This window comes from Engystomops pustulosus, chromosome 7 (assembly GCF_040894005.1).
Source record: "Engystomops pustulosus chromosome 7, aEngPut4.maternal, whole genome shotgun sequence".
Taxonomy (NCBI): Eukaryota; Metazoa; Chordata; class Amphibia; order Anura; family Leptodactylidae; genus Engystomops; species Engystomops pustulosus.
In genome coordinates this window covers 77907233-77932734 of record NC_092417.1, presented here as the reverse complement: position 1 = coordinate 77932734, position 25502 = coordinate 77907233, and the positions used below count along the sequence as shown (strand labels likewise).

Genomic DNA, 25502 nt, shown 5'->3' with positions numbered 1-25502 from the left:
GCCTGGACTCAACACTGTTAGCTCATTGTATTAAGACTCTCAGGTTTAGCCTGTGAACAGAAGTCACCAATTCAGGATAGGACCTGTAGTGGGCATTTGTCAACATAATCCAAAGTAGGGTCAGGAGAGGACAGTGATGATAACTGCTGTATTTTCTGATGTCCCTGACGCAGATCTCCACTGAGTATTACAGAGACCCCCGTGCAGTCACTCACCCTCGCCACAGCTGCCTGGCAGCACTCCTCGAGCTGGAGATGGCACCTGCAGCTTGGTCTGGCCTCCCACAGGCTCCTCATTGGCTGAATTGCTCTGTCCGGCTGGAGAGGAGGCAATTTCTGCAAGAACCTCCAAATCCTTTAAAATGACCTATAGACAGGAATCATTTTCTTTATCATGTTAGAAAGAAGAACATGCTGAGATGCCTGTTCTCAGAAAACATGGGGCCCCTACTATTCATTGAATGGACACATGATAATAGGAGCCCGAGCATTGGCGTCCAGATGATCACATTCTGCACCGATAATATCATCAGTCCCATGTCACAGCCATTCTGCTGCATTGTGTCCCTATAATACAGTCCTATCAGCCTGAGCTGTCAGGAAATGCAAAGACCAGGCTGGTACTGAGCACTCTGCAGAATTTTATCAATCATAATCTGTGTCAAAACCACCAGGAATTCCTGCAAGCACCCTCATTACAGTACGCATGTAGCAAGTGACCCCGTACTCAGACTGTATCTCTAACCCCCTCTACACAAAGGGTTAATCAGAGCAAATTATGGATGGTTTACAAGGGGTACAAGAGCAGTGGTTGGATGGACGCTTCCATTAACATTCAGGACACAGCACCCTGCTTGGTGTAATGCTCTGCAGAACAATCCAGCCTCCTGTCACCATGGAAACAAGCACGACCGCCCCGCAGCTCTGCCAGAGGAGGGGGAGAGTGGGCTCCAGCGCCAGTAACCCCTTCCAAACCAGACCCCACACAGCATTCATCTCCAGACACAGGGATTATGATAAACACCCCAGTTACTGAGCCCTTCCTACTGCGCTGCAGGATGGCATGACAAGCACAGCCACATGGAGATGGCTTATTGGTTCTGCACTGTAGGCTCCTTACACACCCAACAAAATTATCAGCCGAGTCTATTAGTAATGAGTTTATGGCAACCAAACGGAGCGCAGCTTTCATTATCACACATAAGTTTATAAAATGAAAACTGAGCTCTGCTTGGTGAGCACCTATAGCAGTTCTGCTCTCAGACACTTCTGATAAATCTCACCTTTATGTATATATTTACTTTTTCCAGTCACTGACAGAGGTCCTGGGCAGAGATCCTTAAAATTGCCAAGGGAATGAAATACAAAGCCAAACCTCTATTTACAAAAATCCTATTTAATTGGCATTATCGACAGAGACCCAGAGCAAAAAAAAAAAAAAAAATGAATGAATCAATGAATGAAATTCTCTAGGAGGGCCATGTAGAGTGTATCACATCAGACACAGGCCTGAGGGGGGGTGCGTGACACATGGATTTCATAGAATCAGAGATCAGGCTCCCCCCTCAGGACACACCAGGTATTATTATACGGTGGATACGGTTCTTCCACTCCCTCAATACAGTAACGCCAGTTTCATGACTTCACCATGGAGCCTCACACCTGTCTAGTACTCTATACAGATACCTGATAGTACAGCACATAATACTCACCTCATCAGACTCATCAGACAAGGTCTTTAGCAAAATTGGGAAGAGAAGGTCAGTATGACGAAACATCTGCAGCAAGAGGGTAAGAGAGATCAGCGCCATAGGGTTTGTACAGCGGTACCCAACCCCTATCCCAGATTTACAGCAAAGTATTATACAACTCTATGAGAGAAGATGTCTTTAATGTCTACATACTGGCGCCCTAAGCAAAAGAATCAATCTTTCTACTGGTGCCATGTGATAAGGTGAGTGTTCACACCTAGTAGTGATTACTGCCCAGAATAGTTGTATAAGGGAATTTTTTTCTGCTAGGCAATAAAACTGGGATACGCACCTTACGGGGTGTCTTGATGTACAGATGATACAGCCACTTCAGCACACAGATTCGGGTCATCATTCCTGTGCTTGGCTCATGAAGGTAGCGGTCTAGTACCTGAACAATCCCGTCCAGATTGAGGGTTACTGCAGTGGCAGGGGAACTGTGGGCCACAAAATAACAAAGTGTGAAGTCAACTGTACAGAGGACCGTCAGCTCTACATCCCTGTGTGACCCAATAATAATAGTAATCTTTATTTATATGGCGCCATCAAATTCCATAGCGCTTTACAGATTAACCAAGTATGGATATGCTCACTTGAGGAGACACAGAGCTTATCCGACCTCTGCCAGTTAATAATATTCCATAATATCAATTGCAACTTTGAGCGGCAGTGAGGAGGCTATCATCTCAATCACAATAACAAATGTCCACTTCAGTACTTTGAGGGTTAACACACCTAATTAATCACTTGTTAGATGGAAGAGGGGCGACCTGGCAATGGCTTCTCATGCTCACAGCTCCATTGTAATGGTAATGCTGGGTGATGAATGCAGGAATCCTACAATCATCTCCTCCAGAACATCCGCTTACTGCAGATATCATTTAAAGGGTCGCTGCAGCCTCCTGTGAAAAACCATTTATCACTTCACTACACAAGATCTATTTCTTACTGTTTTAAGATCTCTGCCTCCTATGTGACATTGATAACATTTCTGCATAGAGGCAGAAAATCTGTACAGATGTACCTCCTCTCACAGCTGTGGTTTTGCTGTAATATGTCCAGTCTAAAAATATAAATTCCACCTAAGCCACAGCATAATGTATGTCCTCAGCTGGGCTGAGGTATACACAGTACATGGGCCGGAAGCTTGTCTCCAGGTCCAACTACACCAGTGGGAATCTGTCAGCAGAAATTGACCTGATAAACCACTATTGATATGGTATTCAGCAGATTAACACCAGTTCATGTTTCTTTCATGGCCCAGTGTGATGGCAACATCCAAAAATATCAACTTTAAAGTAAGATGTATATTCGTTGTATAAAGTGAACAGCTGGGTGCTGAAGTCAAGCTCTCCGTGCTTTGGAATTCTCCCTTCATTGTAATTGATGCTCCTTTCTCCAGGTCATCACTAAACGGCTCTCCTGAAGTCTTGTAAATTTACGTCAATCACAGCAGATGGGGGTGTTCTGAGCTGGGTGAAGCTTAACTCTCCGCCCTCCTGACTTTATGCAACCAATTTACATCTCACTTCAAAGTTGATTTTCTGTATGTTGCCACCACAATGGGGAATGAAAGAAAAATGTTCTGGCAGGTGCTAATCTGCTTCACAACAAACTGGTAGTGGTTTAAAGGTCAATGTCTTCTGGCAGGTTATGTTAAAGGATTTGCCAGACTCTTCCATACAACTTCTGACAGTGGTGAAGTATATTATACCATTATACTGTAACAAACCTTGAGTAGTGCATAACATTCAGTTCTATAACATTCTCTTTTCACTAACAGCAAGCAGCTTTTTAAAATGACACTTCTTATTCTGCTTTGTACGCCATTGTGCTTTTATTTTTAACCTACAGCACACAAAAATGTCTATAAAAAGCTAGGCTAAGGGAATAATAAGCAATTTGTGTGGGTATGACACCCAGGACTGTTGTCAATCAGTTAACCAGTTAACACTTTGGATGGAGCCAAAAACATGGGAGTCAGCTACGCTGTGGAAGGAGCAGCCATATTTGGGTCAATCAGCTGACACTGTCATTTAAATACCTTTAAGGCCACATGCAGACAGCCGTGTGGTCCATGGGTTGTATCCCGGGCATAGAAAAAAACCTGGAGGAGGGGTAATACTGAGTGCTTGCTGTATCGGGTGCTATTGACTTCAATGGGGGCAATCTTAAGAATAAAAATGCAAGACTCCCAACTCAATAAGGCAGCTACAGCAGAATGCACACTAGGGTAGATTCTCTCAGTAAGAGGCATGTGAGTAGACAGCAACACCTTCTTTCCATTCCCCTGAATAATACTATTTGAGAAACGACTGTTAAAACACAAGTGCAATGAAAATGAAGGGTGAAAGATTCTTCTGCAACTTATTTAAGGGCTGGTGGACGGGCAGAGAACTGTAAGCTCTTACTGCCACCATGTGGTCAGCAGACAGTACAGCTGGGGGAGAGTAAAGCTGCCCCCTCCCCTTGGAACGCTTGTAATATGAATCCCGCTTACCTTCTAGGTGCAAATACACTAATGTTGTCCAGACTGGAGTCATTATCTGTATCAGGAGTGCCTAAAAAAGAAACAGGGGGGTCAGTCACAATTCGGAGTGTACCAGTTACTGCCGTACATACACTGCAGTTTCAATGGAAGATGAATACAGCAATATATTTGTTTGGGCTGCTACATATAAAGACATGCAAGAGTCCCAAATCAGCATATATCACAGTAAATACCTATTTATCTCTGGAAATGAAATTACTTATCTAGTCAATTAAATATTTCAAACTAGAGACTCAGGAAATACTACGTTATTTGCAAAATGAAAAACTAAAAAATGTAAAACTCTACAGGCTAAAGAATTGCTACTTTATTGTCTTCTAGTACTGAGGTGATGTCCACATTCCCTGGTTAATTATTAGACCGTTATATGCAACATAAGGCTTTTTGCCATCAAGGGTTAATTATAGTACGCCCCACCTCACTACTAGGGTCATGTGACCTTGATTGCATTTTGTATTTAAGATGTGAGATTTTAGTAGTTTTTAGATCATGACTAAGGCTTAACAAGCCGAAACGCGTCGATCGCCTTTTCTTCACTGTATATATCCATATTTGCTGATGCACCAATAAACAAGTATATTTTATACCGTTTGGGACGTGCGCTGGAATTCTTCCATTTCTTCAGTGATTCCTCCCTTGCCGGGGCGTTTCCGTGGACGCAGTCCTTCGGTTTGGTATTGGAGTGAGTAGAGCCGATACAGACTTTATTTGTATTCTACATGCCTGTAAACCTAAGCAATGAGGTCCTAAAGCTGTATGCAAATGACCTGTGAAATGTCCAATGAAGCATTAGCATATTCAAGCTGTCCACTCTATTCATGAGTGGGAGGCACAGCCACACCCCCAGTGCATGACTGACAGCCTGTATAATGATGTGCTTCCTGGTGCTGGTGGCCACGCCCCCTGCAGCCTGTGTGTGCATGTGTGTGTGTGTGTGTGTGTGTGTGTGTGTGTGTGTGTGTGTGTGTGTGTGTATATAGGAGAGATACAGCAGCTCCAGGCAGCCATGTTACAGCAGAACATGTCAGATTCATGTGTAGCTGATGTCTGTGTCTCTCTCCTGTATATTAGGAGGATGCAGCATGTCAGCAGATACAGCACACACACTAACTATGCTTTACTATACATTACACACAGACATGAGCAGGAGGAGGAGAGGGGAGGGGTAACAGGGGTGACATCACTGCCTCTGACCATGTGACCTGCCTCATTTACATGATAAAGAATAGATGATTTTACAATGAATAATGTATGAAATAACTAGATAAAGGCTGGGATGGATCCTTGTGAGCTGCTCCAACAGGTAGTGGTGACAGGACTAGTGACACAGACCTGATGACAGGTGTCCTTTAAGCAGCATTACTTCTGATCCCTCCCCCTATACATATGTATGCCCTCTGTTCACTACTTCTGAAGTGAGTGAAGGAGGGTGGTTCTGTCTCTCAATCTTTTTCTTGAAAAAAGTACATTATAAGAAAACATTTGGACTGTGTGATAAGCCCAGATGTCAAAAATTGCAAAACAAAATAAAAAATTACAGGGCTAAAACAAAAAAAAAATCAACTTGCATTGGCCGGGAATCGAACCCGGGCCTCCCGCGTGGCAGGCGAGAATTCTACCACTGAACCACCAATGCTACAGCTGTTCTAGGCTGCATAGGGCTGACAGACACACATCTGGAATCCATGTGTATGCCTTCAGACATTCTGCTGCTACTTTGTGAGATTTCCAGATACACACAGCTGAGGTCCTGGAGGAGCACAGCGAATCATATAAGTCTTCATGTGCTGAAATCCTCTAAACGTCTAGAGGAAAAGCCCTATGGGGCTAGAATTAAGAAAAAAAAAAGAAAGAAAACAGAACAAACACACACACTCACCCGGCTTTGGCTCTCAGATTGATTTGGTAATTCCGGTTTGGGCCATCTGCCCGACTGGAAGTTCCAACCCACTTCATCCAATTACTTACCTCCCTGAACAAGAAGTGAAGTTCCCTGGAAAATGGAAATGATGTTCCATATTCAAAAGAGCCAGTAATTGTGGTTGAGCTTCCAGTCTGGGTCAGGGCCCAAAACTGGAAGTACCTGGTCGAAACAGAAATCGGGAGCCTTAGTAAGTGTTTTTTTTATTCTTCATATCCTGGGACCCGAGGTTTGTTTTTATACTTATGATAAATTCCATTCAATCCCATGTACACAAATGGTGGCTCAGTGGTAAAATTCTTGCCTGCCACACATAAGTTCCCACTTTGCGCAATGCAGTTGAGATTTCATGTATGAAAAGTTTTGACACCCCCCCCCCCCCCCAAAAAAAGAAAAAAAGCTAAATTACCAGTCAGGCCTCAAACACATTAACATATGTCGGACAGAACATACAGCCAGGTGCAGAAGGGGTGAGCGCTCATCATCCCTTCCCTCTAAATCGAAAGCAGAGCTGCTGCGTTGTAAAAACTGTTGAATATAGGACATATTCCTATATAGGCCTGTCTCAGACACGGTGCAGTGAGATAGCGTGTGGTCCCCGCACTGTGACTGGGTGCCATAGACCTCTAAGGGGGCCGTATGAGAAAACTACTTGTTCTGGACCTACCAACACATTTCATCTATTCCTCTGTAACAGACTCACCACGGTCCACAGACTCTTGATAAGATGGCAGCTCCTCCTGACTTGGTAAGTGACTTGTGTCATCACTTTCGTCATCCTCTGGGGTTACCAGCTTCATGAGGCTCAGGTTACACACGTTGGCCACCTCCTTAATACCTTGAATCACACGATGTAAGGAGTACATAGGAGCCATGCCATCACATGTCAATAATAAAATGCAGCTGCTCTACCACAAAGGATACTCTTCTTCCGATCATCATAAGACAGACAAGGCAATACTGCAGTCAAAATCCCAGAGGAATATGGAAGCATCACTCTCCCGGCCAACTGAAGAAATTCCCGCATCCAGGACATGGCGGTCAGCTGTATAAGGTCATCTGTCAAAGGGCAAGAATATATATGAGCGAAGTCCATTGTGTCCACATCAGGCAAGACACAGGTGGCCACTCACCTGAAGACTGGCAGTGGATTACCAGAATATTGGCCATCTCTGCAAACTTCACACTGTCTGGCATCTTCTTTATCTCCTTCAAGAACTCACCCAAAGAAACCTCACACCTGGGGAAACACAGCAGCCAATTCTATCAGAGCTCAGGTGATCTAGCTTCCCGAACCCCCTCAGGCACAAGCACTGCACTTATCTTCCATAACTATCTTTGCCTGAAATAAGCCACCTTATTGACTACCTTGAATGGATGCCACCCCCCACCCCCACCAAAGACAGTATTGGGGGAGGAGGGGCGATCTTGGGGGAGAGACCCCTGACAGGCAAGGCCAGCTTTGATCTCAAGTTGAGCCGGCATCAGCTCGGTGTCCGATATATGGGACACGAATGCTCAGCCTGTAACAGAAAATAGCGGCCAAATGTCCAAGAAAACACTTTTTTGCAAACATTTTTTATAAAAATTTATCAAAAGGCAGTGCAGTACAGTCCTCAAAATGGTAGCAATGAAAACAGCATCTCATCTCGAAAAAATGACATGTCACACAACTGCACATTGAAGTATGAAAATATTATTAGCGCCAGAAGATGCGAAATAATGATTTTTTTTTTGGTACAGATTTGTACAGGTTTGAATTTTCTTTTAAATGTATTAAAACACATTACAACATATGTGATCGTACAGACCCAAAAATATAAAGAAGATATATCATTTGGAGTGCACAGTGAAAGCCTTAAAAACCAAGCCAAAAAGAAAACGGGGCAAATGCGTTTTTTTCGCCGATTTCACTGCTTTTGAAATTTTTCCCCCACGTAGTACATGGCATGGAATATTAAATATTGTCGCAAGTAAGTGCAATTTGTTACGCAGAAAAGAAGCACAGCTCTTTACATGGAACAATAAAAAAGTTATAGATGAATGTTGAATGTAGGGAGTGAAAAATGAAAACACAAAATCGAAAAAGGGAAGTAGTTAAAAGTATTACCAGCAGCTCTCTAATCACAGCCTTTATGAAATCATGGAAAACTGACATGGGTCACGTGACACTGAAAGATTGTTTTTTTTAACCTATAGCACAAACATGACTATAATGCAATACATTTTAATAACTCAGTCCCATGGCTATTATATAAGTGAATGTGTGCCAACAATTGGCTTAGTTGATGTTTATCTCAATGTGGGTAACCTAGAGCCAAGCCGCCCCATGTGTCTCCTCTAGAGCTGTTCTCACGTGGTGCGACTGCTGCATTGCAGACACATACCAAAAGGAGGCCAAATCACATTTGCATTCATACAAAATGCACATGTTTAGTAACTTTACCTTCAATGATGAAGGTTACAAACATTCACTGCTGTCACAATGCACATGATACTCTTTTGGCCGGAAGCAACTGTAATGCATTTTTTAGCTCAATGAAAACGTACCATGCAACAACAACCTAAGATATACCAAGACACTGTGTAGATTTTCACAACTCAAATTTACATTGGAATAAATTATATCCACCTACACTTCACACAGTACTTCTAGTGAATTTCTACAGAAACCAAAATGTCTGGTTTCCGCTGTATCCTATATACATTAGAAGCAGCTAGTCCCTGGTTGCGACTCCTTATTGTAGAGTCATGGCCATAAGTTTTGAGAATGATACAAATGTTAATTTTTACACAGTCTACTGCATCAGGTTTTATAATGGCAATTTACATATACTCCAGAATGTTATAAAGAGTGATCAGCTTAACAGCAATTCATTGCAAAGTCAATATTTGCCTAGAAAATGAACTTTTTCCCCCAAAACACATTTCAACTTCATTGCAGGCCTGGCCTTAAAAGGAGCAGCTAACATTGTTTCAGTCTCAATTGTAGAGGTGAGTACAGCACGGGCACAGCCAGCGTGATTGTCAAACGGCTGGGCACAGGCAGGAGCAATGGATGGGTAGGTGCGGAGATTTATGCTGTCACACTGAAGTTGTGCTCAAACTCCCAAAAATGACAAGTACAGTCCACAAGAAATGAAGAGACGGAGTAGCACTCACCGGTCGTGAAAACAGTCTTCTTTATTCATGCGTTCATGCAGTAAGAACACAGGGGGGCACGCAGTGCCGCGGAAGCCGACGGGCCGTTTCGCGCCAGCCGGCGCTTTCTCAAGGCACTGCCTTGGGAAAGCGCTGGCCTTGATACCACTGCCTTGAGAAAGCGCCGGCTGGCGCGAAATTCCCCGTCGGCTTAGCGGCACTGCGTGCCCCCCTGTGTACTTACTGCATGAACGCATGAATAAAGAAGACTGTTTTAACATCGTTTCAGTGATTGCTCCAGTAACACAGTTGTGGGTGTTGATGAGGACAGGGCTAGAGATCAATCTGTCATGATTAAGTAAGAATCACACCACTGGACACTTTAAAAGGAGGCTGGTGCTTGGCATCATTGTTTCTCTTCTGTTTACCATAGTTATCTCTAAAGAAACACGTGCAGTCATCATTGCACTGCACAAAACTGGCACCTCAGTCAACAATCTATTGCATCATCAAGGAATTCAAGGAGAGAGGTTCCACTGTTGCCAAAAAGGCTCCAGGGCGCCCAAGAAGGACCAGCAAGCGCCAGGACCGTCTCTTAAAACTGTTTTAGGTTTGGGATCGGGCTAGCAGCAGTGCAGAGCTTGCTCAGGAATGGCAGCAGGCAGGTGTGAGTGCATCTGCACGCACTGTGAGGTGGAGACTCTTGGAGCAAGGCCTGGTGTCAAGGAGGACAGTAAAGAAGTCACTTCTCTCCAGAAAAAGCATCAGGGACAGAATGATATTCTGCAAAAGGTACAGGGAGTGGACTGCTGAGGACTGGGGTAAAGTCATTTTCTCGGATGAATCCCCTTTCTGATTGTTTGGAACATCTGGAAAACAGCTTGTTCGGAGAAGACAAGGTGAGCGATAGCACCAGTCTTGTCTCATGCCAACTGTAAAGCATCCTGCAACCATTCATGTGTGGGGTTGCTTCTCAGCCAAGGGAATCGGCTCTCTCACAGTCTTGCCTAAAAATACATCCATGAATAAAGAATGGTACCAGAATGTCCTCCAAGAGCAACTTCTCCCAACCGTCCAAGAGCAGTTTGGTGATCAACAGTGCCGTTTCCAGCATGATGCAGCACCTTGCCATAAAGCAAAGGTGATAACTAAATGGCTCAGGGAACAAAACATAGAGATTTTGGTTCTATGGCCTGGAAACTCCCCAGATCTTAACCCATTGAGAACTTGTGGTCAATCATAAAGAGACGGGAGGGCAAACAAAAACCAACAAATTGTTACAAAATGCAAGCATTGATTGTGCAGGAATGGATGGCTATCAGTGAGGATTTGGTCCAGAAGTTGATTGAGAGCTGCCTGGGAGAAGTGCAGAGGTCCTGAAGAAGAAGGGTCAACACTGCAAATATTGACTTGCTGCATTAACTCATTCTAACGGTCATTAAAACTTTTGTTACTCATAATATGATTGCACTTGTATTTCTGTATGTGCTAAAATCATCTGACAAACACACATAAAAAACAGAGGGCAACAGATCATGTGAAAATATAATATTTGTGTCATTCTCAAAACTTATGGCCATGACTGTAGTGTTCAGCATTTGCCCCCAGTCCCTGGTTGAAACTCTTCACTGTAGTATTTAGCACTTGCCCCCAGTCCCTGGTTGTGACTCCTCACTGTAGTGTTCAGCACTTACCCCCCAGTCCCTAGTTGTGACTCCTCACTGTAGTATTTAGCACTTGCCCCCAGTCCCTGGTTGTGACTCCTCACTGTAGTGTTCAGCACTTACCCCCCAGTCCCTAGTTGTGACTCCTCACTGTAGTATTTAGCACTTGCCCCCAGTCCCTGGTTGTGACTCCTCACTGTAGTGTTCAGCACTTACCCCCAGTCCCTGGTTGTGACTCCTCACTGTAGTGTTCAGCACTTACCCCCAGTCCCTGGTTGTGACTCCTCACTGTAGTATTTAGCACTTGCCCCCAGTCCCTGGTTGTGACTCCTCACTGTAGTGTTCAGCACTTACCCCCCAGTCCCTAGTTGTGACTCCTCACTGTAGTATTTAGCACTTGCCCCCAGTCCCTGGTTGTGACTCCTCACTGTAGTGTTCAGCACTTACCCCCCAGTCCCTAGTTGTGACTCCTCACTGTAGTATTTAGCACTTGCCCCCAGTCCCTGGTTGTGACTCCTCACTGTAGTGTTCAGCACTTACCCCCAGTCCCTGGTTGTGACTCCTCACTGTAGTGTTCAGCACTTACCCCCCAGTCCCTAGTTGTGACTCCTCACTGTAGTATTTAGCACTTGCCCCCAGTCCCTGGTTGTGACTCCTCACTGTAGTGTTCAGCACTTACCCCCCAGTCCCTAGTTGTGACTCCTCACTGTAGTATTTAGCACTTGCCCCCAGTCCCTGGTTGTGACTCCTCACTGTAGTGTTCAGCACTTACCCCCAGTCCCTAGGTGTGACTCCTCACTGTAGTTTTTAGCACTTGCCCCCAGTCCCTGGTTGTGACTCATGAAGTCACAATTGTTTCTGGGACAGCTGTATCCATGTAGCTCAGGGGTCGGGAACCTATGGCTCGCGAGCCAGATGTGGCTCTTTTGATGGCCGCATCTGGCTCGCAGCCAGGGCTCCTATCCAGGGGCGTAACTACAGCCGCAGCAACTAAGATGCCTGCCAAGACCAGGGGCCGTATGACCGGGGCCCCTGGTCTGCCCCAGCTGTAGTTATGCCCCTGGATGTATTCGGCAGAGCAGCGTAGGGTCCGCGGGGTTAATTCAGGGGCGGCACCTCCATCTCCCTCCCTGCAGCAGCCTGATAGAGGGGAAGGGACTGTCGGCCTGCAGCCAATCCCAGCGCTGGATGTAGCAACGCGGGAGATTCATACAGAGGAGAGAGCTGCATACTGAGGAGACATGCAGCACCTGAGGAGAAGGAGTCAGCAGCTGGGAATCAGCCAGAGCTAAGTGCTCCCTCCCCCAGTGTCTCCTCACACTATGCGTTAACCCCTTAGTGTCCTGTGTGCATCTATGAAGCTCCTAAGTGTCCCTTACAGACCCCCTCTGCATCATCTGCATCCCTGCATCTGCAGACCCTCTGCATCAAAGATGTTCTATCCAGTGCAAAGCCCCCAGAAAACTGGTGCAGATACTTTAATAAATGTGTATTATAATGTTCTGCAGCGGTTGGCATGTGTATAGGGATGTTCTGCAGCGGTTGGCATGTGTATAGGGATATTCTGCAGCGGTTGGCATGTGTATAGGGATGTTCTGCAGCGGTTGGCATGTGTATAGGGATGTTCTGCAGCGGTTGGCATGTGTATAGGGATGTTCTGCAGCGGTTGGCATGTGTATAGGAATGTTCTGCAGCGGTTGGCATGTGTATAGGGATGTTCTGCAGCGGCTGGCGTATGTATAGGGATGCGCAGCGATCGGTTGCCATGGTAGCCTCGGGTCTTCGTTTGACCCGAGGCTATCTGGCATCTGCAGATTCGTTACAATGAGCCAGTGGCTCATTGTAATGAATGAGCTGCAAAAATGCCATATATTGCAATATTGCAGTATATGGTAGGAGCGATCTGACCATCTAGGGTTAGTGTACCCTAGATCAGTGATGGCGAACCTATGGCACTGGTGCCAGAGGTGGCACTCAGAGCCCTTTCTGTGGGCACTCAGGCCATCACCAGAGATGACTCCAGGTATCTTCCTGCAGTCCCAGACAGCCCAGGACTTGCTGTGCACAGAGCTATTTTAAAGTGACAGCTCAACCTGGGACTATTTTCTGCTCTATTGGTGTACTCAGGGGGCTGGTATCAATGAAAACTGTGACAGAGAAGGGAGTATAAATCACTAATTACATTTCTGTGTTGGCACTTTGCGATAAATAAGCGGCTCTTTGTTGTAGTTTGGGCACTCGGCCTCTAAAAGGTTTGCCATCACTGCCCTAGATGGTCTAAGAAATAGTGGAAAAAAAAAAGTTTAAAAAATAAAAAAAATTAATAAAATATTAAAAGTTCAAATCACCCCCTTTCCCTGGAACTGATATAAAACATAATAAACAGTAAAAATCACAGACATATTAGGTATCGCCGCGTCCAAAAATGCCCGATCTCTCAAAATATAAAAATGGTTACGGCCGGCGGTGACCTCCGAGACGGGAAATGGCGCCCAAATGTCCAAAATGCGACTTTTACACATTTTTACATCACATAAAAAATGGAATAAAAAAATTATAAAAATGTTGCACAGACCTCAAAATGGTAGCAATGCTCATTTTGCAAAAAATGACACCTCACACAGCTCTGTGCGCCAAAGTATGAAAAAGTTATTAGCTCAGAAGATGGCAAAAAAATTTTTTTCTTTTTTGTACACATTCGTTTAATTTTTGAAAATGTATTAAAACACAATAAAGCCTATATAAATTTGGTATCACCGCGATCGCACCGAACCAAAGAATAAAGCGGAGGTGTTATTTTGAGTGCACAGTCAAAGTCGTAAAAACTGAGCCCACAAGAACGTGACTTTTTTTTCAATTTTTCCACATTTGGAATTTTTTTTCAGCTTCGCAGTACATGGCATGTTAAAATAAATAACATTACGGGAAAGTAAAATTTGTTACGCACAAAATAAGCCCTCACACAGGTCTGTACACGTAAAAATGAAAAAGTTATGGATTTTTGAAGGTGTAGAGCGAGAAATGAGCGAAAAAAAACCCTGCGTCCTTAAGGGGTTAAACATATTGTACGGCTCTCGCAGAATTATATTTTAAAATATGTGGCGCTTATGGCTCTCTCAGTCAAAAAGGTTCCTGACCCTGATGTAGCTCCTCACTGTAGTGTTCAGTCAGCATTCCCCCAGTCCCTGGTTGTGACTCCTCACTGTAGTGTTCAGCACTTACCCCCAGTCCCTGGTTGTGACTCCTCACTGTAGTGTTCAGCACTTGCCCCCAGTCCCTGGTTGTTACTCCTCACTGTAGTGTTCAGCACTTACCCCCAGTCCCTGGTTGTGACTCCTCACTGTAGTGTTCAGCACTTACCCCCAGTCCCTGGTTGTGACTCCTCACTGTAGTGTTCAGCACTTACCCCCAGTCCCTGGTTGTGACTCCTCACTGTAGTGTTCAGCACTTGCCCCCAGTCCCTGGTTGTGACTCCTCACTTAGCACTTTTATAGTTAGAAATCCTTAAAAGTCTGTCTTTGTGAATCCTTCATCTCCCCAGGTAATGGACAACAGTCATGAATGAAGAATTTCTTTTTCCATAGCTCTGTACTGCGCTGTTCCTCCCAGAACGCTATTAATAAACTGAAAACTTGGTCTCACCATTCCCAATATTTTAGAATTATCAACCCCAACAGGACTTGTGACCAAGTAAACAGGTTGCAGTCACATATACACTCACATTTTTCGGATCTCTTTACTGTTATCTCCAAGGATCTGAAATAGACCATCCAGAATCTCTGGCAAATATTCAAGCAAAATGATGTCAGGAACATTCTCCAGAACAAGGATCTGAGACAGAAATAATACATGACAATGTATCACAGTCTGCACGCAAAAAAGATACAAATCAACCTTAAGCGTTAAAGGCCAAAAAAAACAAAAACTATAAGGGCAGGAGATGATGGTAAAGGTGAGCAACAACCCTATTGAGTAGAGACAGCATTTATGTTATGGACGGAGCTAATTTGTGGAAATATTATAAATAGTTCAGGGGACAGAACACCCCTATAATCAAAAATACATAGAAGTGTATCTGCACTGAGCACTTTGTCTATGATATACTACTGCCAGTCGAGTTAACCACATTACATCCTATCTATGGCACGGTCTTTCAAATCTTGTCAAATTTCTACCAGGATTGAATCTGCCTCATAAAATCCCACCACTACCAAGATGGAGTCACCCAAATCACCTCCCATTTTCTTGACACAGGAACATATTAGTGTACAAGGGTAAAAGAAAAGCGGTCTCTGTTAACCACAATTACTGATCCAAGCAAAGCTTTTCTTACAGTCCTCATGAAAAACAATATATGCTGTACTGGGGCTGGCTGTATGGATAACAAAGATAATTTTCTTTGAGAGTTTACAGAATATTAGAATATTTTGTTCTTTTTAATACCCCCATTCATCCTTCTTCAGTTTGCGAAATATTACAGAATATATACCACAGTTGGGTGCATCATCCGGTTACTATATTAATGCAAGGTATAAAACACAGATACTGTTTCCATAAAAGTCCTTTTGATAATGTCCCCATTAGGGATGGAAGCAGGAAAACAAATCTTGAAAACAGAAGAAATCTTATATGGTACTGTGATGATCTGATCTGGAGTGCATTGCTGAGAATGATCATCCACCATCATGACGTCCTCATGAATTACATTTACTGCTTCAGACTAGGAGTTAGGGCAGTATGGACACAATTTACAGCTGAAACTTCCTCCAGTGGCCAACAAAGGGAAGCATTTTTAATATATTTTTTTAATATATTAATATGATTTTTTTTGTTTACCATCTTTTCCCAATAACTCCCCTTTGTTATTCTACTGTTAATAACATAACATAAAATAAGACTGCATTATTTTTCAGTTAAAAATAACAGAAACAAGTGATGGTGTGAAGAGGGCCTTAGTGGTGACCTCTTTTCTTGGGCTTCAATCTGAAAAGGTGAGTCACTCACCCAGGAGATAATGAACTGTCGAGCGTACTGATTGTTGGAGTAAATCCTCTCCCGCAAAAGTGGAACAAAACTGACCAGATCAAACTTGCTGCTTTCTGTCACAATATCCTAATAAAAAAAAACAGTGATTGATAGTAGGAAGTAAACAGCAAAGGCACTATAATGCTGTACGGATAAGGCTTCTTTCAAGAGAATGTATGAAAACGGCCGAATGCTACCCGTACTGTACCGTTTTCATATGGGTAACATACGGCCACAATCAATTAAATGGGCAATATGATCATCCATTTAAATGGTCATATTGTCCATGTACTGTACTGTAGCATGTGTGTCCTATTTCCTCCAGTATTTCTGTTCCTTATGCCCCATAGAAGTCTAAAATACGTGTAACATACATGGTCTCATACAGTTGTACACCGTATGCTGCAGTATATACGTGCTGTATCCAGGGAGACCAGAACCATTGGGGGTGCATTCTTTCAGCCAGCCATCATTTGCCAGCCCACCATATTTTATATGGATACGGTATAGAGGCAATATATACGTGACGTTTTTTATCTAAACGTGCATGTATGTCACTGGTTCATAAAGCACCGAAATATGGGACCAGAGAGATCATAAATTTGTGTTAAAGTAGTCCTTGAGGAGCTTCCCCACAAAAAAGTTAGGCCCTATCCATAGGTCCCCACAGATTGCCCCCTAGTACAGACCCCCACAGATCGTGAAAACAAGGGGTCCGTCAAACAAATGGAGCAGACGACCATGCATGAATGTTCAGCTCCATTAATCTCTATGGAGCTGACGGAAATTGCCGAGCGCCGCCCTCACAGATCTCCATCAGCTCCATAGAGATTAATGCAGCAGAATGGTCATTTGCCGCCTTCTGCTCCATTAGGTTAACGGGGCGACGAGGGGTCTGATCTGATAGACCCCTCATTTTCGTGATCTGTGGGGGTCTCAGCACTGAGATCCCCACTGATCATCAAGTTAAGCACTATCCCGTCAATAGGGCCTCACTTTTGTTTGTAGGAAAACCCCTTTAAACTCACAGAAAGAATAAGCAGCACCCATAGTTGTCATATTTACGGTACCTCCTGACCCTCCCCATCACCTTGGGTCTATAGGAACACAAACGCTAGTGTTTACATAATTAATATCCACCACTCCACCTGGAATCGATGGCATCCTCTAGGGACTGTCTCTTACTGACTTGCCCTAGCACTCTGCTTTCAGATATACCCATCATCATATCATTTATTGCTCCTTCAGTGGCTTGCGGAATTGGTCCAGTGCTGATTTGTAATTGTACAACTGTTTGTTACTGTTATTTTACTTGTAAGGCTACATTCACATGACCGTATGATTTCTCCAGTCCTGTATTTACGGGCCGTATATACGTGACGTTTTTCATCCGTATGCAGCACGTGTGTAACCCGTATTTTATACTTCCCCATAGACTTCTAGGGCATACAGAACTGAAATACGGGAGAAAATAGGACATGCTCTGTATTTTTATACGGCCAGTATACAGTACGGTACGGAACGGAGTTAACAACGGCAATATAAATGGTCAAACGTATTGTCCATTGAAATGAATGTGGCCGTATGTAATCCGTAAAAAAACGGTACAGATATGGCCATTTTCATACGTCCGTGTAAATGTAGCCTAAATTTGTATTTGTTAAATAAAAATTGATTGAACATAATCTCACAGGAACAGCCAGGCCTAAACATTGAAGTTACATGACACAAGTTTGTGTTCTCCTAGAAGATATTTCTAGTTTCGTAATAACACTGTAGGTAACACTGCACAGAAACAGCTTTATGGATTAGCAGGGTACAGGGTGCTTCATTATGATTCATTACTACCACTTTAGCCATAATTCATCTGGGCTTGTTCCTATCATCTGATCTTTTTTCAATTCAAGATTTTCCACTACTGCAGTTAGAGATTTCCTGCATGAAGGCCATGTTTCAGTCAAAACCTTTTTTTGCAGAACCAATGTCAACTCCACTGCAACTCATGGACTGATAGACTAAATATATGAATCCCTTGGTACAGAGATGGTCCTCAATCTGGTTCATAGAGATAAAGTGTGTGTAAAGAGAAAAGCAGGAGAACACAGAGATAAGACAGAACACATTAGTCACCTGCTAAAAAGGAAACTTTTTTTTAGGATGACATGAGGTGTGACATGTGATCTCTCTTCTGATATGTAACACTATAGATTTCAGAGAATGCACATTCTGCTTCAAATGACTGTTGTTGGCTTCATGCTAATAACTACTGAACCCAGGCACTGGCAGAGGTGTCATAAGCTGGACAGAAGTATACATATTGTTGTGAAGACACACAGACACAAACCTTCAGTAGTCGGTCCAGGAGCTCAGAACCACTTTTTACATTGGGATCAGGATCAGCAGCAAGCTGCAAAATACATATAAACAGGGCTTTTACATTGGAGAAACCTCCAACCCCTACATTTTAAAAGGAGACCCCTACCTCACTTACATTATTTATCTTTAAAGTGGAGCGCAAAACTCCCCTAAAACCCCATATGGCTTTAGGGTGCAGCCCCCCTATTCCCCTACAGATCCTCATATCTACAGGATTGTACCCACAACCCCCACCCCTACCCCAGGTCCCCATTGTTCCTAAAACCCTAGGCATCTTTAAAGGTAGAGTGACCAACTGTCCCACACACCTTTAAAAGGGAACATGTCATCAAGAACAGGCACAATAAAACTTACTCAACCTGCCCACCCCCCCATAAATCTGCCTGCTTCCACCAGTAAAATCGCTCCCCTTCAGCACTTGGCTCCTCCCATTGCAGGGCGTGTGAATTGGTAACAAAATCTGCAATTTCCCACATAGTGCTAACTGCTAAATATAGCATGTAATGGACAGGAAAAAAACGGCTGTAATTAAGCTATAGTGCCCGATCAATTTAGATGATATGGGGAGGACTTTTAACCCTTTACCAGCAGGTATTACTGGTGTGAGGGGTATAATTCTGGTGACGGGTCTTCTTTAAAACAAAGGAACTAGTTCTCTTATAGCTCTGTACAATAATGAGTGTCAAACTCCTAATCTCCCTGGCAGCTCTAAACATCTTCAAGGTGGAGACCCAACTTTCCTGTAACTTCATTCATCTTTTGTAAGAAGCTTCACAATTGCCCAATACATCTCAGGGAAAATTGTCCTGGAAACAAAAGGGTTAATGCAATGTGTCGGTCAATGGACTTCCTGTCACTTGACTTAAGGAGTGGAGGTCACATGACCTGCACAAAACGCTGCTTATTTTACCATTAGAACCCCAGAGCAAATACATTTTGGGGAAGAGAGAAAACTGAAGGATACGGCCATTGTCTCTTTACCTTACTGAGTCCATCAAACAAGACATTAAAATGTGGCAGGACAGAGCCGCGGGCCACCTTCACAATGTTGTAGAGAGCCTCACAGGCGTAGTAGCGTAACCGGCTGTCTGCATCATTAAAGCAGGTGAGGACGGGTTCAATAAGCTCCCGCAGATACTGACCCGAATCCTGCAGCAAGAACAAAAGATTAGCAATGGGCTGTACCATGACTGCTCTCATCCCCAAACCAACATCTCACCTTCCCAAGTGCAATGGAGCAGGCGGCCAGTCCAATAAGACCCCCTTTCCTGCTATGGGGGTGCTGAGATAGAGCAAATTCCTGAGACAGAATCTGGATCACATGTTTTATCTGTGCCGTGTTGTTCTGCGCCACAAACTCCCGCACTAGCCTGTAGAAACATAGGAAGGATGTGGTCCATCAAGGCAGTTTCACAGAGGGGTCTCTCCCTTCCCTCATTTAGTCTGCTTCTTTTCATCTGAGAAAAATGCAAATAAGTTTTCCAAGGTGTTAAATGGAAAACAATACCTCCTGTTGCTACCTTGAAAGGCAGCCCCCTTAACATCAAGTATGACCTACAAGAAGTCTAAAAACATGATGTGGGATTAAGCCAAACCAGTATATCTATTCCATAAGGAACAGACTCCCAACTGTAGACAGCACTGTTTCGACCTGGTTGGGTCTCCTCAGTACAGTGTAGGGAACTGATTTGGCTATGTGAGAGGCTATTGACTAGGATCAGACAGTAGGTGTTCTCCTTAAGGAGACAATGCCAATTAAGGCCACCTTAAAGGCATGTGGAGACTTAAAGCCATAGATGCTCCACCAGGGAATTCTGGGAAAAATGCAAATAAGTTTTCCAAGGTGTTAAATGGAAAACAATACCTCCTGTTGCTACCTTGAAAGGCAGCCCCCTTAACATCAGATGTTAAGGGGGCTGCCTTTCAAGGTAGCAACAGGAGGTATTGTTTTCCATTTAACACCTTGGAAAACTTATTTGCATTTTTCCCAGAATTCCCTGGTGGAGCATCTATGGCTTTAAGTCTCCACATGCCTTTAAGGTGGCCTTAATTGGCATTGTCTCCTTAAGGAGAACACCTACTGTCTGATCTTTTCATCTGATGGACACATGTTCCATACTTTTTACACAAGTATCTATGCTTATCCATTACTATGCTCTTGTCCGTTACCGCTCTCAGGAGTCTATGCTCTTTCTTGTCCGTTACCTCTCTCAAGAGTCTATGCCCTTGCCCGTTACCTCTCTCAAGAGTCTATGCCCTTGCCCGTTACCTCTCTCAAGAGTCTATGCCCTTGCCCGTTACCTCTCTCAAGAGTCTATGCCCTTGCCCGTTACCTCTCTCAAGAGTCTATGCCCTTGCCCGTTACCTCTCTCAAGAGTCTATGCCCTTGCCCGTTACCTCTCTCAAGAGTCTATGCCCTTGCCCGTTACCTCTCTCAAGAGTCTATGCCCTTGCCCGTTACCTCTCTCAAGAGTCTATGCCCTTGCCCGTTACCTCTCTCAAGAGTCTATGCTGCACTTTCAGACCTAACAGAGATGTGAATTGTTCCTAAGGGTACGAACACACGCAGTACTTGCAAGGCGTTTGGAAATGTTATGCAGGGCGGGTCTCGGCCTGATCACATGTGTTTCCAGTGAAACGCATGCGATTGTTGTGTACATGCAAAACAACTGGTACTTGTTGTTGATTGGATGCATTTCACTGCAAATTTCCATTGGATTAAGCCCCCTAGGGACATTTGTTAACGCACTGCATGTGACTGCACTCTTAGGGCCTGTTCACATCTGGGTTAGGTGTTCTGCTATTTCCATCATTCCATGTAATGTGAGCCATAACCAGCTGAACACATAGAACAGATACAAGTCTTTTCATTATACTTTGCCTCTCTATAGTCCCTGAAAAGACTTGCCCCTGTTCTATGGGCTTCACTATTCCTGGTTTTGGCCCACAGTAACTGGTATCTAAGAAGTGAACTGAGCCTTAGCACTTTGGGGGAGATTTAACAAAAGTCTCTGAAAGTAAAACTGTTCTAGTTGGCAACCAATCACTCAACTTTCATTTTCCCACAGCAGTTTATAAAATGAAAGCTAAACTCTAATTGGCTGATATGAGCAACTACAATAGTTTTGCTCTGACAATTTTGTTAATTGAGGCAAAAGGCTTAAGCAGAAGGTCTCTCTTTTTAGCAGCTACTAGTGCCTAGTGTGGCATTAATAAATGTTCCATGTTTTTAATCTACATCAAGCTGGTGCTGACAATTTCTCCCTTTTTCTGTTCCACAGTGCGTATAATGCTGCCCTGGGGTGATAGGCTCAACTTGCTTCATGGAAGGTGCACTCTTGGCTCTCCCTCTCCAAGGTGTCTTCTCTCTTGCATTCTCTCTATCATCTGTATCTCCTCCCTCTCACAGTGTCTACTCTTTTTGTCTCTCACTATCCTGGGATTCTCCTCTCTTCTCTACTTCCCTCTCTGAGGTGTCTCCTCTCTAGAATCCTCCCTCCCCCCAGGGTGTCTCCTCTCTAGAATCCTCCCTCCCCCCAGGGTGTCTCCTCTCTAGAATCCTCCCTCCCCCCAGGGTGTCTCCTCTCTAGAATCCTCCCTCCCCCCAGGGTGTCTCCTCTCTAGAATCCTCCCTCCCCCCAGGGTGTCTCCTCTCTAGAATCCTCCCTCCCCCCAGGGTGTCTCCTCTCTAGAATCCTCCCTCCCCCCAGGGTGTCTCCTCTCTAGAATCCTCCCTCCCCCAGGGTGTCTCCTCTCTAGAATCCTCCCTCCCCCCCAGGGTGTCTCCTCTCTAGAATCCTCCCCCCCCCCCCCCCAGGGTGTCTCCTCTCTAGAATCCTTCCCCCCCCCCCCCCAGGGTGTCTCCTCTCTAGAATCCTTCCCCCCCCCCAGGGTGTCTCCTCTCTAGCATCCTCCCCCCCAGGGTGTCTCCCCTCTAGAATCCTCCCTCCCCCCCAGGGTGTCTCCCCTCTAGAATCCTCCCTCCCCCCCAGGGTGTCTCCTCTCTAGCATCCTCCATCTCCCCCCGGGTGTCTCCTCTCTAGCATCCTCCATCTCCCCCCGGGTGTCTCCTCTCTAGCATCCTCCATCTCCCCCCGGGTGTCTCCTCTCTAGCATCCTCCATCTCCCCCCGGGTGTCTCCTCTCTAGCATCCTCCATCTCCCCCCGGGTGTCTCCTCTCTAGCATCCTCCATCTCCCCCCGGGTGTCTCCTCTCTAGCATCCTCCATCTCCCCCCGGGTGTCTCCTCTCTAGCATCCTCCATCTCCCCCCGGGTGTCTCCTCTCTAGCATCCTCCATCTCCCCCCGGGTGTCTCCTCTCTAGAATCCTCCCCCCCCCCCCCAGGGTGTCTCCTCTCTAGAATCCTTCCCCCCCCCCAGGGTGTCTCCTCTCTAGCATCCTCCCCCCCCAGGGTGTCTCCCCTCTAGAATCCTCCCTCCCCCCCAGGGTGTCTCCCCTCTAGAATCCTCCCTCCCCCCCAGGGTGTCTCCTCTCTAGCATCCTCCATCTCCCCCCGGGTGTCTCCTCTCTAGCATCCTCCATCTCCCCCCGGGTGTCTCCTCTCTAGCATCCTCCATCTCCCCCCGGGTGTCTCCTCTCTAGCATCCTCCATCTCCCCCCGGGTGTCTCCTCTCTAGCATCCTCCATCTCCCCCCGGGTGTCTCCTCTCTAGCATCCTCCATCTCCCCCCGGGTGTCTCCTCTCTAGCATCCTCCATCTCCCCCCGGGTGTCTCCTCTCTAGCATCCTCCATCTCCCCCCGGGTGTCTCCTCTCCAGAATCCTCCCCCCCCCCCCCCAGGGTGTCTCCTCTCTAGAATCCTTCCCCCCCCCCCCCCCAGGGTGTCTCCTCTCTAGCATCCTCCCCCCCAGGGTGTCTCCCCTCTAGAATCCTCCCTCCCCCCCAGGGTGTCTCCCCTCTAGAATCCTCCCTCCCCCCCAGGGTGTCTCCCCTCTAAAATCCTCCCTCCCCCCCCAGGGTGTCTCCTCTCTAGCATCCTCCATCTCCCCCCGGGTGTCTCCTCTCTAGCATCCTCCATCTCCCCCCGGGTGTCTCCTCTCTAGCATCCTCCATCTCCCCCCGGGTGTCTCCTCTCTAGCATCCTCCATCTCCCCCCGGGTGTCTCCTCTCTAGCATCCTCCATCTCCCCCCGGGTGTCTCCTCTCTAGCATCCTCCATCTCCCCCCGGGTGTCTCCTCTCTAGCATCCTCCATCTCCCCCCGGGTGTCTCCTCTCTAGCATCCTCCATCTCCCCCCGGGTGTCTCCTCTCTAGCATCCTCCATCTCCCCCTGGGTGTCTCCTCTCTAGCATCCTCCATCTCCCCCTGGGTGTCTCCTCTCTAGCATCCTCCATCTCCCCCCGGGTGTCTCCTCTCTAGCATCCTCCATCTCCCCCCCCCCCCCCCGAGTGTCTCCTCTCTAGCATCCTCCATCTTCCCCCCCCCCCGAGTGTCTCCTCTCTAGCATCCTCCATCTCCGCCCCCCCCCCCGAGTGTCTCCTCTCTAGCATCCTCCATCTCCCCCCGGGTGTCTCCTCTCTAGCATCCTCCATCTCCCCCCGGGTGTCTCCTCTCTAGCATCCTCCATCTCCCGCCGGGTGTCTCCTCTCTAGCATCCTCCATCTCCCGCCGGGTGTCTCCTCTCTAGCATCCTCCATCTCCCGCCGGGTGTCTCCTCTCTAGCATCCTCCATCTCCCGCCGGGTGTCTCCTCTCTAGCATCCTCCATCTCCCCCCGGGTGTCGCCTCTCTAGAATACTTCTTTTCCTCTAGGTGTCTCCTCTCTAGAATTCTCCATCTCCCCTGGGAATCTCCTCTCTAGAATCCTCCATCTTCCCTGGCGTGTCTCCTCTCTAGAATCCTCCATCTCCTCCAGGTGTTTCCTCTCTAGCATCCTCCATCTCCCTGGGTTGTCTCCTCTCTAGTATCCTTCTTTTCCTCCAGGTGTCTCCTCTCCAGCATCCTCCATTTCCCCTGGTTGTCTCCTCTCTAGCATCCACCATCTCCCCCGGGTGTCTTCTCTCTAGAATCCTTCTTTTCCTCCAGGTGTCTCCTATCTTTCTCTCCCAGACATCTCCACCCTCTCCTGGGTGTTATCTCTTCCAGGTGTCTCTCCTCTAGCTCCCTTTCCTAGGTGTCTTTTCTGTTGTCCCTTCCCTTTGCAGGCGTCTCCCTTGCTGGCCCCTCCCCTTATAGGGAGTTTGAACTTTTCTCCCCTCCCTCAGTTATCTAATTTCGCGTTCATCCTTCTGCCGGGCGTTTATGCTTTTGTTCCCTCCCTCTCTCTTGTCTCCTCCTTCTGACGGGTGTCTCTCACTTCTCTATCTCCAGCGCCGCCACCTTCCTCTTCTCGTACATCTTGTCGTTCAGGGCCCGCACGATGTTTGGGGTCAGAGGACTCAGATCCCGCTCCGCGTTCATCTTCCCGGCTCTCTCCACAACAACCGGGTACAGCGGCCGCAGTCACATGCTCCAGACACGCCCCTCAGTCAGATGACCGGCGCCGCGCTGCAGCATGGGACGTGTAGTCCGGACTCCGGAAAAAGATACTGAGACGTGACTAGAAGGGATGGAGGCACTGCAGCCCGTGCGGTATCATGTGATACTAACTGTCATGTCCCGCCATTGGCTGACTGCTAATCACAAAAAAAACAGCCATGATAACATATACGTCACTATGCAGACATTATTACTCTCTATCTAGTGTATCATTATGTATTTTGTGACCGCCTTAGATATATAATACATAATAGTATAATATACCCCAGGCTAGTCCTGTCATGTATTAGCGCTTATGCATTATACACTGATCTCTGCTGCTGCCAGGCGCTGTGAAATCAACTACATACCATGTATTTCTATCCTTACAGGGATTGGTCCATGAAAAAAAGGTCTCAAATTTAGTTAAAGGGGTTGTTCACTCACAGCAAATATTTGATATGGTTTGTATAAAAATAAGTTATGTAATTTTCTAATATACTTTCTGTATCTGTATAGAGCGCCCCCACTCTGGATAAAGACATTTTCTTGCTTGTGGAGTAGGTCTCTGCACACTGCTGCTTGCCGGTAGGAAGTTTC

At 45.9% G+C, this 25502-nt stretch overlaps 1 protein-coding gene and 1 non-coding gene across 2 annotated transcripts in view; both read right to left on the bottom strand.

Moving 5' to 3' along the window:
* Positions 1-24978, bottom strand: part of VAC14 (VAC14 component of PIKFYVE complex) — a 28307-nt gene extending 3329 nt beyond the window's left edge. The window contains exons 1-13 of the mRNA XM_072116979.1: positions 24742-24978; positions 19648-19798; positions 19410-19577; positions 18397-18459; positions 16032-16139; positions 14749-14858; positions 7356-7462; positions 7147-7281; positions 6926-7060; positions 4251-4311; positions 2043-2187; positions 1712-1777; positions 216-366 (exon numbers count right to left, since the gene is read on the bottom strand). Of these exons, the coding sequence (XP_071973080.1) occupies positions 216-366; positions 1712-1777; positions 2043-2187; positions 4251-4311; positions 6926-7060; positions 7147-7281; positions 7356-7462; positions 14749-14858; positions 16032-16139; positions 18397-18459; positions 19410-19577; positions 19648-19798; positions 24742-24845 (1504 nt within the window). The 5' untranslated portion in view covers positions 24846-24978. The remainder of the gene's footprint in view (positions 1-215; positions 367-1711; positions 1778-2042; positions 2188-4250; positions 4312-6925; positions 7061-7146; positions 7282-7355; positions 7463-14748; positions 14859-16031; positions 16140-18396; positions 18460-19409; positions 19578-19647; positions 19799-24741) is intronic.
* On the bottom strand, positions 5867-5937 carry TRNAG-GCC (transfer RNA glycine (anticodon GCC)). Its single transcript has one exon. It is a non-coding gene; the product is annotated as a tRNA-Gly (tRNA).
* Positions 24979-25502: the final 524 nt, after the last annotated feature.